The sequence below is a fragment of the Tasmannia lanceolata genome, unplaced genomic scaffold (assembly GCF_043159265.1).
Source record: "Tasmannia lanceolata isolate RefF3 unplaced genomic scaffold, GAP_Taslan_0.1 ptg000008l, whole genome shotgun sequence".
NCBI lineage: Eukaryota > Viridiplantae > Streptophyta > Magnoliopsida > Canellales > Winteraceae > Tasmannia > Tasmannia lanceolata.
In genome coordinates, this window is record NW_027518685.1 from 21,578,684 (window position 1) to 21,593,664 (window position 14,981).

General features: G+C 37.9%; 1 protein-coding gene across 1 annotated transcript; it reads left to right on the top strand.

The window, feature by feature from the left end:
- The first annotated feature begins 2,718 nt into the window (after nucleotides 1-2,718).
- LOC143884787 (thaumatin-like protein 1b) lies at nucleotides 2,719-5,403 on the top strand. Its single transcript, XM_077388572.1, has 2 exons — nucleotides 2,719-2,990; nucleotides 4,561-5,403. Exons 1-2 carry the CDS (start codon nucleotides 2,942-2,944, stop codon nucleotides 5,232-5,234), a joined length of 723 nt encoding a protein of 240 aa, XP_077244687.1. The 5' UTR covers nucleotides 2,719-2,941; the 3' UTR covers nucleotides 5,235-5,403.
- The last annotated feature ends 9,578 nt before the right edge of the window (nucleotides 5,404-14,981 follow it).

Genomic DNA, 14,981 nt, shown 5'->3' on the forward strand with positions numbered 1-14,981 from the left:
AGAGAGAGAGAGAGAGAGAGAGAGAGAGAGAGGATGGAGACGCGTGGAGGGAGATACTTCTAATGGAAACCACGTTGAGAGAGAGGGGCAGATAAAGATAAGGACATGACGACAGTAGGTGGAAAATATCATTTCCCAAATTTATTTGTCATGCACTTCTTTAGAAATATCTCTGACGTTGGACAGCTGTAAGCTTTGAAAGGAAGTAGGGATTGCCGATTTTCTCCTCTGCTACGTACATACATTAAGTATAGAGTTGAAACCTTAGAGAGAGAGAGAGAGGCGGTGGAGACTCTGCGATAGAGAGAGACGTGTGGAGCTTTAAAACCATATGATAGAGACATTTGAAACCTTATATATATATATATATATATGAATTATTAAGGGGCTGAATGGTAAAAACATATGAGAGAGAATGAAGGAGAAAAATCGAGAGTTAATCCTTCTCTGGCAAAGGGGTTTCGGGTTTCAGAGAGAGGGAAAGGAAGGATTTTGAGTTTTAGAGAAGAAAAGTCATCTTCTCCAGCTTAGAGAGAGAGAGAGAGAGAGAGGATGGAGATGCGTGGAGGGAGAGACTTCTGATGGAAACCACGTTGAGAGAGAGGGGCAGATAAAGATAAGGACATGACGACAGTAGGAGGAAAATATCATTTTCCAAATCTATTTGTCATGCACTTCTTTAGAAATATCTCTGATGTTGGACAGCTGTAAGCTTTAAAAGGAAGTAGGGATTGCCGATTTTCTGCTCTCCTACGTACATACATTAAGTATAGAGTTGAAACCTTAGAGAGAGAGAGAGAGGCAGTGGAGACTCTGCGATAGAGAGAGACGCATGGAGCTTTAAAACCATATGATAGAGACATTTCAAACCATATATATATATATATGAATTATTAAGGGGCTGAATGGTAAAAACATATGAGAGAGAATGAAGGAGAAAAATCGAGAGTTAATCCTTCTCTGGCAAAGGGGTTTCGGGTTTCAGAGAGAGGGAAAGGAAGGATTTTGAGTTTCAGAGAAGAAAAGTCATCTTCTCCAGCTGAGAGAGAGAGAGGATGGAGATGCGTGGAGGGAGAGACTTCTGATGGAAACCACGTTGAGAGAGAGGGGCAGATAAAGATAAGGACATGACGATAGTAGGTGGAAAATATCATTTCCCAAATCTATTTGTCATGCACTTCTTTAGAAATATCTCTGACGTTGGACAGCTGTAAGCTTTAAAAGGAAGTAGGGATTGCCGATTTTCTCCTCTGCTACGTACATACATTAAGTGTAGAGTTGAAACCTTGGAGAGAGAGAGAGAGAGGCGGTGAAGACTCTGTGATAGAGAGAGACGCGTGGAGCTTTAAAACCATATGATAGAGTCATTTGAAACCTTATATATATATATATGAATTATTAAGGAGCTGAATGGTAAAAACATATGAGAGAGAATGAAGGAGAAAAATCGAGAGTTAATAAAAAAATCCCTTTTTTTCTCTAGCTATATTGTAGTAGATAGGGGGAGTGATAAATCGGCCCCTATATATCTTAGATCAACCCCTGTGTCTTTCTCTCTCCTCTTTCTCTCTCTGAGGATGGAGAAAGACACATAGGGGGTCGATTTAAGATATATGGGGGCTGATTTAGCATTGCCCTATTATATAATTTCATATAATATAAATGTAAAACAGAATCCTAGACGACGTGGCCATGTCATCCCTTCTATAGCTAGTTTCCTTTCCTCACTGGACTCACGTTTAGGAAAAAAATAGAAAATTAGGTGATTTTTTGTCTAAATACTATCACAATAAGCCTCCAAGAACAAGAAAATTTGAGGAGCTTTTTATATCGGTATTATTCCTGAAATCTCTCTCTCTCTCTCTCAAAAGCATAGAAAATCTACGCTTATAAATGCCTCCTAAAATCTCTCTTAGATGCATAGAAAATCTACCCTTTTAAATGCCTCTCTCTCTCTCTCTCTCTCTCTCTCTCTCTCTCTCTTAAAAGCATAGAAAATCTACAATTTTAAATGCCTCCTAAAACCTTTCTCTCTTAAAAGCATGGAAAATCTACAATTTTAAATGCCTCCTATAACCCCTCTCTCTCTCAAAAGCATAGAAAATCTACAATTTTAAATGACTTCTCTCTTATCTTTGCTGAATCTGTACCATCCAATTGGCGTGCCTACTGTGGGTGAAATACTGTGGGTGAAAATTTCTCCTGGAAATAAAAGTACACCTAAGACCTAAATCTTGGTGATCCAAGCCATTCATCTGTTAAATTTCCCCTCTTAATTCTTAGTAATCTTTCTCTCTCTTAAAAAAAGAGTTAAAAAAGGATAATCTTATCTCCCTTGCAAAAAGCTGAAAAAGGTAGTATTTTTCTCCCTTGAAAAAAGCTAAAAAAGAATATTAACCCTTGAGGAATTCCACCTAAAGCTTCTTTTATCCTCTCTTTATGGTTTAGAGTTTATCTTCCCTTTCAAATCATCTACATGTTTCTCCCCTCCCAATCTCTTTGATTTCGGGGCCTTTTAAATTATTTTTGTTTGTTTGTGATTTTTTGTTTTTCTTTGTTTTTTGTTACTAAACATCTGATTTGAGCTGAGCAATGTACCTGTCGATTATTCCCTTACGATGAATCAGCAATACAATTTTCCATTGCAATTAAATTTTTTCTCCAGTGTCCTTTCAATCTAATAAATTCTTCATTGATACTATTTATGACATGCTATGATGAATTAGAAGCCACGGATTATAAAATCCGGTAACAAAATCTTCGGTCCTGAAAGAAGGAAGAACGTGGTGGCCAACCATATCCATGCGGGTGAGAAAAGGATAACAACACCATAAAATCTCTCCTTCCAAATATGGCCATTTTTCCCTTTATAAATACCTCTCCACACTTCACCATCTCACAACAACAATCTGTTAAGCAAAAGAGTTGAAGATAGGTAGCCATGGAAACTGGAGTACTCTTCCTCATCCTCCTTGCTCACCTTTTCTCAGGTAAACTTGTTTTCGTAGGCGCTCCATCCTGTTTGTGGGGTAGTGCTAAAAAAAAATATCACGTCTTTGGTCGATTTCAAAGTCTCTATATTGACCATTTAAGAAAACTGCAGGTATATATATATATAAGCATTTAGGGGCGGTTCTTCAAACCGCTGGGTATGCCTGAGAAATTATTTGGTGGCAGCCCGTGAAGGGGTACGTCAAATGTGCCGTCCTTGATATTTGATCCAACAGTAGCCTCTTCAAAAGTGGGCTACTGTTGTATCAAATATCAAGTGAGCTGACGTTGGATCAAATATCAAGGGTGGTACTGCTGTTCGGTAATTTCCGGTCGGGCACCATAAAAAACTTGTGTTTGCCTTTTCCTGAAAGAGGAGTTCATAAATGAAGGGCGCCCTCGCGAAAAAGGGATGAAAGGGCAGCCTCATTTGTTGTAAATCAGAAAAGTGCATGTAGTATTCATTTAGATTTCATATAATACTAAATCCACTTTTCTGATTTACAACCAATGGGGGCGCCCTTTCATCCTTTTTATTTTTTTGCAAGGGCCTTTACTTTAGAACTCCTCTTCCCAAAAATGCTGCATTTCTAGTTCTTGTTTGTCTTTTCCTAAAATAAAATGATTCTCATGGAAAGAGAAAATACAAGGGTGTGGTAATAGGGATGAAGTGGGTGGAAGTTTCATTTCCAAATAGACTATCCTCCCATTCACATGCCATTTGGCCCATTTCCGTTTATGGCCAGCTCCAGCTCCAGCCCATGCATTTAATTGATTGGCTTCCGTTTATATCCACTTGTTAGATAATAGCACCCCCTCACTTTATTAATCACTTTTCTGATTGGCCATTCAAAGCAGCTTTTCCTGAATTAGGCATGTTTGCATTGCTGGAATCAAAAGATGGAAGTGGAATCGTATTCCCTTGTTTGAGTTCAGAAAACTAAAATGAAATCAAGGGGCATGGTTGACACCGGAGCGGAATTAACACCCAATAAGCCGTATTCAGATTCTGCCCTGGGCGGAATGAAAGCTTGATTGCAAATTTTTGAATTAAATATTTTATTTAAATTATTTTCCATTCTGTTAATAAGGGGATCGGACTGAGATGTCGATTCCAATACCTGATTCAGGCAATTCAAAGGCAGCCCAAGAGCCTATAGCTACTTAAGAGAAGTCTATAATAAACAATGGGTATTACTATAAAACAAGGGAGTACGTGCAGAAATCATTTTCCTTTTCTTTAATGATAGATCTTATGTGAAACGACCTCTCTGAAAGCTTAAGCGGTTGGAGAAGGTGTTATTTATTCTTTTATACTTTAACACTCCCCCTCACATGTGGCACCTCTTTCTTTGTGTTGGCCTACATCGGCACAAATGTGGCCCCACTTTTAGGTTGACCATTGCATGTGAATTTTTTGACATCAAGGAGGTTTGAACCCGGGCACCAATTACTCCAAGAGCTTAGGGTGTGGAGAAGGCGTTATCTATTCTTTTCTACTTTTAACACCTTACTCATTATCTGTAACACGATAGATAAAAATGAACTTGCCTTTGTGTCTGACTTCAGGTGCGTACTGTGCAACATTTACCTTCACAAACAAGTGCACCTACACGGTGTGGGCAGGCACATTGTCCGGATCAAGCTCAACTCCATTGGCACAGACAGGATTTCAACTTGATCAAGGGACATCAACATCTTTAGATGCCCCGGCGGGATGGTCCGGCCGATTTTGGGGCCGAACCGGTTGCTCCACATCCACCGGGACGTTCAAATGTGTCACCGGTGACTGTGGCACGGGCACTATCGCATGCCCTGGCGCTGGAGCTGCACCCCCAGCCACCCTAGTAGAGTTCACTCTAGGGAAAGACGGGGGTCAGGATTTCTATGACACAAGCCTTGTTGATGGTTACAACTTGCCCTTCTCTGTTGCACCCCAAGGGGGGACTGGGAATTGTAGCCCTAGTGGGTGCCCGGCGGATGTGAATGCGGTCTGCCCATCTGAATTGAGAGTCACAGGACCCGATGGGTCGACGGTTGGTTGCAAGAGTGCTTGTGAGGCGTTTGGCGCTCCACAATATTGTTGTACTGGAGATTATGGGAGTCCGGCCACTTGCAAGCCCACCAATTACTCGACCATCTTTAAGAATGCATGTCCTCTTGCCTATAGTTATGCATATGACGATGCTTCGAGCACTTTTACATGCACTGGTGCTAACTATGCCCTCACTTTCTGCCCCTAGAGTCCTAAATTAGACAGAGAACACCAATGGTGACTTGTTAGTAAAGGTTGAAACTCTTTTTAATCCTTTTTTTTATAGTTCATGTTCGTCTGGGATGTTTTGGGTCTTGCTTTTTAGTCTCGAATAAATAAATTTTCATGAGAGAGGCATCTCTCTCTCTCTCTCTCTCTCTCTCTCTCTCTCTCTCTCTCTCTCTCTCTCTCTCTCTCTCTCTCTCTCTCAAATCAAATGTTGTTCCCATTCTAGTAGCCTTGTGTAAGCTTATAGCAAGTTTGGCAAGTGTTGGAAAAGGCTACATACCTTAATGGTCTTGGCAAGCTTGGCTTCTTGCTGAGATTTTTTTTTTTTTTAAACCCGGAAAAGAATGTAGCCCCAGGGTGGACCTCAAAAGCGTGAATTAAGGGTTAAAGTCATCCTCACTTTTGCGTTATTTCCATTCATGTCTCACATCCCAGCACAATACCTTTTGCATTGACATTTCTGATTTTCCTTAAGGGTATTCTCGGCATTCATTTTGGAAGATAAGAAATGTGTAGTTTATTGGGAGATAAGAAATGTATGGTCTGGATGCTATTCGATATTCATCGTACGAAAGTGACAGTCCACCACAGTTTTGTCGTTTTTGAAATTGAATTGATCGTTGTCTCTAACATTGGCCCCAAATTGGTAGGCCCATATCAATTCATGTCTATTATGTAAATGTAGTAAATGTTAATTTCTGCAGCTTTTTTGCCATGTTTGCCACCCATTAAAAAAATATTCCATGGAATATTCTTGGGCTGAAGCGTGTGTGTGTGTGTGAAAGAGAGAAAGAGAGAGAGAGGGGCATGTTTGGATGTATGGATTTTATTTTCTTTGGAAAATTTTTTGGGCAACATGAGTGTTTCGCTATTTTGATAACTCATTTTTTATGTATTCTTTTACTCCAATGCTTAAAATTTCACCAAAATGCTGAAATAACACCACCTGCTCAATTCTTCCACCCTTCCTCCAAAATTCCCTTGGCATCCTTCAACGTTCTCTCATCGGCAGCGTTTCAGCTTCCCCGACTTTCTTTATCCCTTCGATCAATATCTCTCTATTTCAATTGGTTAAGGGTATTTCCGACAGTTTAAAACTACTTTGCCCTTGAAGAGATACATCCAAATCTAATTCAACACCTACCTCTCCCAATGATCTCCACGCATGATTCTATTCTTCCCCATGGTTCTTGTATTTTCTTTTATGAGTAGCAGCTTCAAATAAATAAGGGTTTTGATCTCTTTTTTATCCTGAATTTAATAATTTTTTTCTTATATGAGTTGCAAAACTCTACATAGTCATTATGTCTTTTGATGTAGGACAGACAATTGTTTTTTTAAATGAATTTTTTTTAAAGTAACTATATAGCTTTTTGATGCAGAACAAGAGATCTCCAATGTGCATCAAGCACAAAATAGCTTTATAAACCAGTCGGGATTCTATTTATTTGTATAGTAAGCTTTTGCTTAATGTCTGACAAGTAATCTTTCTACACTAAAATGCATTGAAATATGACACTGTTGAATCTAGGTGGCTAAGAACAGAGCTAAGGCAGCTGCAAATATTTTTCTCTCTGCACAAAAGCCTATGACAGAGCAAATTCAGTTGTGGCTCTCATATGTACAGTCTACAGTGGCTCTCACCAGGTTCAATCATCATGAAAGTGGTGTTCTAGACACCCATATAAGAAATTAAAACAACAGTGGTAAGAGTTTAAACAATTTTCATCTCTGCTATCAGATAGAAAAAGGCATCATAATCCAATTTCAATTCTCTGAAATCATTATTCTTTCACTCTCCAATGAGCAATATAATTCCATTTTGATGTTGTGGATATTTGACATCCATTCTTTCGACGCCCATTTTAGGTTGAAAGAAACACAACTAAATAATCATATTTAACTTCAAAACACATAACGGTTATGGAAGTGACTTGTGGTGTTTTTGGATGCAACCAAAAAATTGGTCCCTACGTCAGGTTAATTCTACTTCCAAACGGTAGAAATTATGGCCTTTTTTAATGCCAATAAATAAATCATTTTTTAATAGTAAATTACTTTTAAAACAACATTATTTGCAAATTCTCATATTTAACTAAATTCTAGGCATATAAACCACTTTTATATTTACAAAGCAATACACCGTATTCTCAAGCTCAATACATGCAATTTTGCATTTAGAAGAACTTCATATATATGCTATCTTCCATACATCTATGATTTTACAGGTTTCAAATTTCGGTTTTGGATTGCATTTCGGTCCTCACCGAAACCGAAATTTCGGCCGAAATCCTATACACCAATCAATATTAATATTATATTTAATTAGGCCCAAATTAAATAATTAAAAAAAATTGAGATTTTTGGGCTGAAATTTCAAAAATGAAATTTCGAAGTTTCGGTCGAAATGAAGTACCTTTCGGGTAATCTAAATTTAGGTTTCGGTGGTTACCGAAATCAGAAATTTTGGATTTCGGTTGAAATTTAAAACCATGGATTTATTTTAGTTCATGCATTTCGGGATCAAAAACTTGTGGTTTTTCTTCATAGTCTCACATTAACTCCTAAAGTTGGGGGCCTTAATTTTGGGTCTTGCAAGGAGAAGAATATGTGGTTTACAATAGTAGTAGAAGGTAAAATACTCGTTGTTTTCTTTTATCACCATATCGCCATGATAAAACAAATTTGGGTCATTTTATATGCTACATTTAATGATAGTTAGAGATGCAAGGTATGTAGGCTTGTATGAACAGCCTGAAAATTCAATTAGCTTATTATCTCTTATTTCCTTTTTTTAGTTTGATTTTATTGTTGTGTAACTTCTCATATGAGAAAAGCAAAAAAAATGCAAGTGCATTTTAACTGTTTAAAATTTTAGTTATATTGAAACCTTGTTGGTAAATAATGCTTGTTATATGGATGCAACTTCTATATGCTTGTTAAAATGTGATTTATATTGAAACCTTGTTGGTAAATAATTCTTGTTATATGGATGCAACTTCTATATACCTGTTGTTTCCTATGTAAAGCTTCTTTTAATATGTAACTTCTCATGTTAGAAAGGAAAAAACCTATGTAGGTAAGATGATCCCACCTTTCATTGTTCTAAACCATTCATTTCATAGACCTTGCTTTCTTTAAGCTTTGTTTATTATTTATTTTAAGAACTAATTGAGTCAAAACTAACTATTGAAGTCAAAACTATTGAAGTCAAAATTATATTTAATTTTGAGTCCAATAATAATGTTTTGGAGTCACAATCGGTTCTCAAAATCTAAAACAAATGAGGCCTTAGGATCAATATAAGGAGTTTTTATATGATGCCCGACAATCAAATTTACAAGGGCAGGGTGGCAAAACCCAGCCCATTTGATTTTTTATCTAAAAGAGAAGTCAAAAAAGGTGGTTTGACCAGATAGAAAATCAAAGGGCAGGGTTTTGCCACCGTGCCCTTGTAAATCTGACGGTTGGCCACCATATAAATTCTCCAATATAAGAATGTATGCACTTTCCTAAAACCAGTCGTGTATGTCTTGGTTGACCAGGGACCAGGCTAGCATTGTGAAGGAGCACATCAAGACTTTCATACAAGCATTTAAGATTGTAGATGGATCACACGTGCATGTTTACTAGTTTTATATAAAGGTAAAATAGAACTACAAAGAGGAAGATTAAACGCCTCACTACGAGGGCAAAAGGATGGTAAACCCTAAAATGCAACAAAAAAAAGGAAGAGGGTCACCACCACCCGCCCAAAACCCTCAATTACCATAATAGCAAAGAGGCCAAGAAGAGAGATGAACCCAAAGCAACGTGGGCACCCTCTAACCGACCTTTAAGGACCATCATCATGAAGAAAGATAACCCATAGATTTGCATGTCCCCCACTTATCCGATTAGCTCAAATCTTTCTGGCCTGGCTATCAGGCTGAAGATCAATTTCAACCTCATCAGGAAACTCTAGTGTGAAACTGACAAAAATCATTTTTGGAAAAACACACAAAAAAATTGTAGAATCTAACTACTATATAGGCGGAATCGTGGGTTAAGTTCTTCCACCCTTTGCCAAAAATCCCATCTATATCCTAGTTGTATTATGCTTATTCTCTTTAATAATAAGTTATGATATTAACAACTTTCTTTAGGGTAAAATCGTAATCTACATACGAAAAGTACCGACACAGGGTGCCTGTCTATGACAATTACGAAAAAAAAATACCAAGAAGAGGTAAAGACATATGACAATGACGAAACAACTACTTTATATTACTCATGCAGGACACTTGCAAAATATTGACGGATTCCAAGCACCTCAAGTGGAACAACATTATGGAAACCTCTATCGATTGGAGGGCTAGGATCAGCCTATATCGATTGGAGTGCTAGGATAATATTAAATAATATTAATAATTACTGAAGAGAAACAACAATTATGGAAACCTCTATTGATTGGAGGACTAGGATCAGCCTGGGCTAGGGTCATATTAAATCATATTAATAATTATTTAATATTATCCTGAAATTTTGGTCAAAATTCTATACGAGAAAAATAATCGTTCATCGATTTAGTCGGATTTCAGGCGAAATCCTTGAAATCCAAAAAAATAAATTTAAAAGATACTTTAACTCGGTCAAAATTTCAGTAATTTTGGCCGAAATTTCAGGATAATATTAAATAAGGGATAAAATCCATATTTTTTTAGGATATTCCTTAAATTTCGGAACGGGATTTTGGGGAGAAATGAAATTTCGATCGAAATTTTGAAAATTCGGTTAAATTTCGGAACAAAATTTCGAGGCAAAACAAAATTTCGTTAGAAATTTCATACCATTTCGGGTTGACCGGATTTAGATTTCGGTCGAAATTTCAAACCATGCTTAAGAGCAAGATTTTAAATTTCAATTTAAGTTTCAATCTTCTTGGAAATGTGGAAGTTTCAGTTTCAGATGAAAATTTCGGTAAAAGGTAAAGTAATACTGTTTTCCCTATTATATGAATAGATCATGGGTAGTTGTTCCTTTTAATCAACTCCAATATTAGATTGCAACTTCATTTTGCACTATTTGAACTGATATTTGGGTCCCACGTGCAACGCATGTGCATTTTTCCTAGTAGATATTAAAAAGGAAAACAATAGCTTATACCGTAAAAACTAAAAGTAAGAAATATCCAAATAGAAATTTGGACTTAACAAAATTTAAATCTTCAAAACCAAATATTTCATGTTTTTCTTGTATTTCACATGCATTTTTATTAACATTTCTCTGTCGTTTGTGAAACATTTCTAATATTTTTCCTAAGATGTTTCTCGTACAATTTTTTATTGTTTCCTGTTTCTCGTTTCCCCTCTATTTTCTTCCGTTTCCATTTCCCGTTTCGCTAGCTTCCCGCATCCGTTTCCTACCCTAACAACAATGGTTATACCTATATCTTGTTTTCGATATCGTAGCAAGTCATGTGGTGTTCATTGGCCATATGATTGCTATCCAATCAAACTCTGTATGTTTTGAGCAATTGAGCTATCTTCCTCGGCATTTTTTCTAATGATTATGCTTTAAAAGAGGGGCAAAAATTCTGTCTATAGAAGTTGATCATGGTAGTCCATAAAAACTAAGAGTGTTAATTAACCAGATGACCATCCAAATCCAAACTTTAATGGACAGGTTCAAAACATATTACTAGGTTCCATGGACAGTTCAGGACCCTAATATATGATAAGAAATTATTAGCACAAGCAACAAAAGCTCGTGGATCAGTCCTTAATCTGATTTGTTATATTAGTTTACAAATATATCCTCTTAACTTTTTTTGACTGTGTTATTTTAGGGGTATTTTAGTAAAAATAGGGGTATTTAATCTAAACCGCAGAATTAAATCGTGCGGCTATAGGTTGGAGACGAATCACTTTATCATGCGTGGCGACTGAGGTGAAAGGTGGTGTTAAACATTTTGGAAATGAAGAAGAAGTGGTGGAAATATCATTTCCCCAATAAGCATTTTTCGGTTTGCTCATTTGAATGCTATGATGAACAAAGAGCAGACAAACATAAAAGATAGCAGCCACAGCAGGTCTGACCCTGAGTCAGTGAGTAAGCACGCAACAAAAAACGGCTCGTTGGGTCATAGTCAGCTCCCAACAAAATAATGAGACATCCTCTGCCCAAAACCTTCTATCAAAACACACTCTGCTCCTTATACTACACTCCTGCATGCACTTTTCTCCTACTCTACCAAATTCCCTTAGCCCCCTCTCTATATATTCCATTGCCCTTAACACCATGTTCTTCTTATTCTCTGTAAACACCATGTCTTCTTCTGCTCTTACCTTGTTAGTAGTTTTCTCTATGCTCTTTCCTCCTTGTTCTTCATTATCCGAAGATGACTACATTGTGCCTTCGCTCGATCCAGCCGAGCAAGAAGCTGTGTACTCTGTTCTAATGGCAATAAATCCAGAGATAGAGTGGAGGAGTGAATACCCAGGGGATCTATGCACGGCGGGCCCACATGGAATAGTCTGCGAGATCGACGGTCAAGATCAATCCATCTCACACGTAGTCCAACTCAACCTAGGATGGGTATCGGACTACTCAGACAACCCCACATGTTCCTCAAATAATGCCTCATTCTCTCCCTCACTATCCTTCCTCCCTTACCTCTCCAAACTCTTTTTCTACCGTTGCTTCACCTCTCAAACACTAATTCCTCTCCCTCCCTATATTTGGTCTCTGGGCCCACAACTCACACACCTCGTCTTCCAGTCAAACCCTTCTCTCATCGGCTCTCTCCCACCGGAATCTTCCTCCCTCACCGGCCTCCGGCGACTCATCATTGCCGGAAGCAAAATCTCCGGCGCCATCCCAGACGAGTTGGCTGCCCTCACATCGCTCGAACAGCTCGATTTAAGCAACAATTTTCTCACCGGAATTATCCCTCCCGCCATTGGTCAGTTGAAAAATCTAGTAGTTCTCGACCTGAGCCAAAACAACCTTGTAGGTGATATTCCTTCAAATATGGGTTCGCTCCAAAGACTCTCCAAACTTGATTTGAACTCTAATAACCTGACCGGGAAAATCCCTGATTCGTTCTCTGCATTGCAATCACTTGAAATGCTGGATTTAAGAGAGAACAATGTGAGTGGAGGGGTTCCTCTATTTCTTGGGGAGCTTCATAGCTTAAAGAATCTCCATCTAGGAAGTAATCCTATTGGGGGTGTTTTGCCTAATTTCTGGTACCAACTAAAGGGGCTTATTAGTTTGGATATGTCAAGGACCCGATTAGTTGGGCAGATTCCAGTTTCTATAGGTGAGCTCCGAGAGCTAAGCTATTTAGCATTGGACCATAACAATCTTTCGGGAACTATTCCTTCTGTTATTGCGGACTTGCCGAGCATTCAACACCTTGATCTTAGTCACAACCAGCTATCTGGGTTGGTTCCTTTCTCGTCTCTTATGGTGGGAAGATTGGGGCAGAGGCTTAGATTGGATGGGAATCAGGACTTGTGTTTTGATTCAGAGACAGTAGTGTCTTTTGCAGAGAGGATTGATATCACTGTTTGCTCTTCTTCTTCATCTATTTCATCGTCTCTAGCTCTTCAGCAATCTCGGGATCGAAGTTCAAGTGAGAATCTTTTTAGCTGTCGGAATGGTTATGTAGGACCTTTTCTTGTTTTTCTTGTAGTTCAGTTATTCCTTAGCTGCTGAAACTACATTTCTTCCCTTTGAAAGAATAGTGTATACAGCAGCTTGCCGTTAAAGAGGCTCAAATTGTACATTTTGTTCTTCAAAAGCGTTTAGTGTTGTAAGATTTTTTGTTTCTTTTTTTTGTTTGAATACCCATAAGTTTCTGATCATTGTTTCCTGTGTCAGTTGTGTTAGTTGATTTGCCTGTTACTCTCCTGTTCGGTTTGGATTTTGATAATTGATTTTTGAGTCCTAAACTGATTGTTGGACTCAATATTGTGTTTGATTTTTAGTCCAGTCAAGTTTTGGACTCAATCGATTCTCAGGGTTTAAACCTTTCTTGGTGTTATGCCTAATTTTAAAGGGATTTGCTAGGGACCATTGCAGAAGGCATTTCGCAGATGTTGCATGTGACAGTAGCCATAGAGGCTCAGATTTTGTCTTATTCATTTAACTCATCTGAGGTGGCTGCTGTCACATGCAACAACCCATCCGTGAAATGCCTTCTGCAATGGTCCCTTGCAAATCACAACTTTAAATGTGCATCTACAAGCCTCTCTCACAAGAAGTCATGTATTTGCCCCCATTTCTTTCTTAGGCCACCCGCCTTCTAGTGTAACAACCAAGGTTTTAAATTTCGGTTTCTGACTAAATTTCGGACCTCACCGAAACTGAAATTTCTGCCAAAATTCGGTAAAAAGTCTTGAAATGTAGGTTTTTTTGGGTGGCAATTTCAGTAAGTTCAGCCGAAATTATGTATTTTATCAAAAATTTAGCTGAAATTTCGATCGAAATGTTGTACATTTTGGAGGTTTTGGTACGAAGGCCGAAATTTAAAATCATGGCAACAACTAACAAAAATAGTGATAACTGATTACTAACACTAAAAGGGTGACCTAGGGAAGAAAAAGGGAGCAATATATCACTTCTCCATCTTACTAAATTTTACGATTCTAAATTGCATTCTTACTAACAATTAATATGCATTGTCAAGGAAAAAAAGCAAATTAACTACTCTAAATTGGCTTTTGAGAGCGGTAAATTTGCTAAGCAATTTAGAGCCGTAAAAAGTAAACATAGAGCTATAAAAAATTTGGAGAGGCAAAAGGCAATTTAGAGCTAATAAATTTGTTTTTTCGCAATATTGCATATTCGTTGTTTTTAAGAACGGCAGCATCTTTGTCCTTTTCTGGTCTTTTCTATTGTTCTTATTTTTCGTCTTCTTTTACATCATTTTGCTTAGGATTTTTCTCTTTTGCTTCAGTGTTTCTTCTTACTCTATCCTCGACGATATTTTATAAAGATTGATTCTTAATATTTTCTTAGTTTTAAACAAATTGTGAGATGTTATCTCTATGAAAATTCAACCATTGTGCTTCAGAAAAGAAGGGAAAGATGAAAGGAAATTGTTAGCCCAAGGGTTCAACAGTGCACTTAGGAAACCAATGTTTTGATATTAACAAACCCAACTTGATTATCAGTTTAAACCTATGGACTAATGCTATGATTTGGTTAAGTGTAACTTTCTAAGCCGAGAGCAAAGGCCAAAGGTTAAGTGAGACTATGGCCAAAGCCAAAGCTTAAGCCGAAGCCAATCCTGAAGATCCCCCTGGAGCGACCGTCCAAGATTGAAGTATTGAAGATATGAAGAAACTTATTTCTTTTCTTAGACTATAATTCACAGATCCTCCAAACGTAGAGTTCGTAGGGCTTTGAGCCCAAATACATTACCCACAATGGAACTAGTTTCTCATAGGTCTTGCAAGTCTTGGCACACTGAAATGGTTAAAAACATCTAAAAGGCTTTGAAAATTCAAGTGCACCAAAGTCATGATGGCCAATGTGGAGCCCAAACACTATAGGGTCATATGCACTCCAAACAGTCGACCATGAGCATGTGGACGACAAAACACGACCTTCGGTAAAATTTATAAAACAAATCCTGGGATAGCCCCACAGACGACCGTAGATTGTAAAGGCTACCATTGAATCAACACGGTCTACCCTATAGGGTCTGCGGAAATTTGGAGATCCCAACGGCTAATCG

Coding starts and splice junctions, on each gene's coding strand:
- LOC143884787 (XM_077388572.1), top strand. CDS start 2,942: ATGGAAACTGGAGTACTCTTCCTCATCCTCCTTGCTCACCTTTTCTCA. Junction 2,991..4,560: donor CCTTGCTCACCTTTTCTCAG/GTAAACTTGTTT, acceptor GTCTGACTTCAG/GTGCGTACTGTGCAACATTT.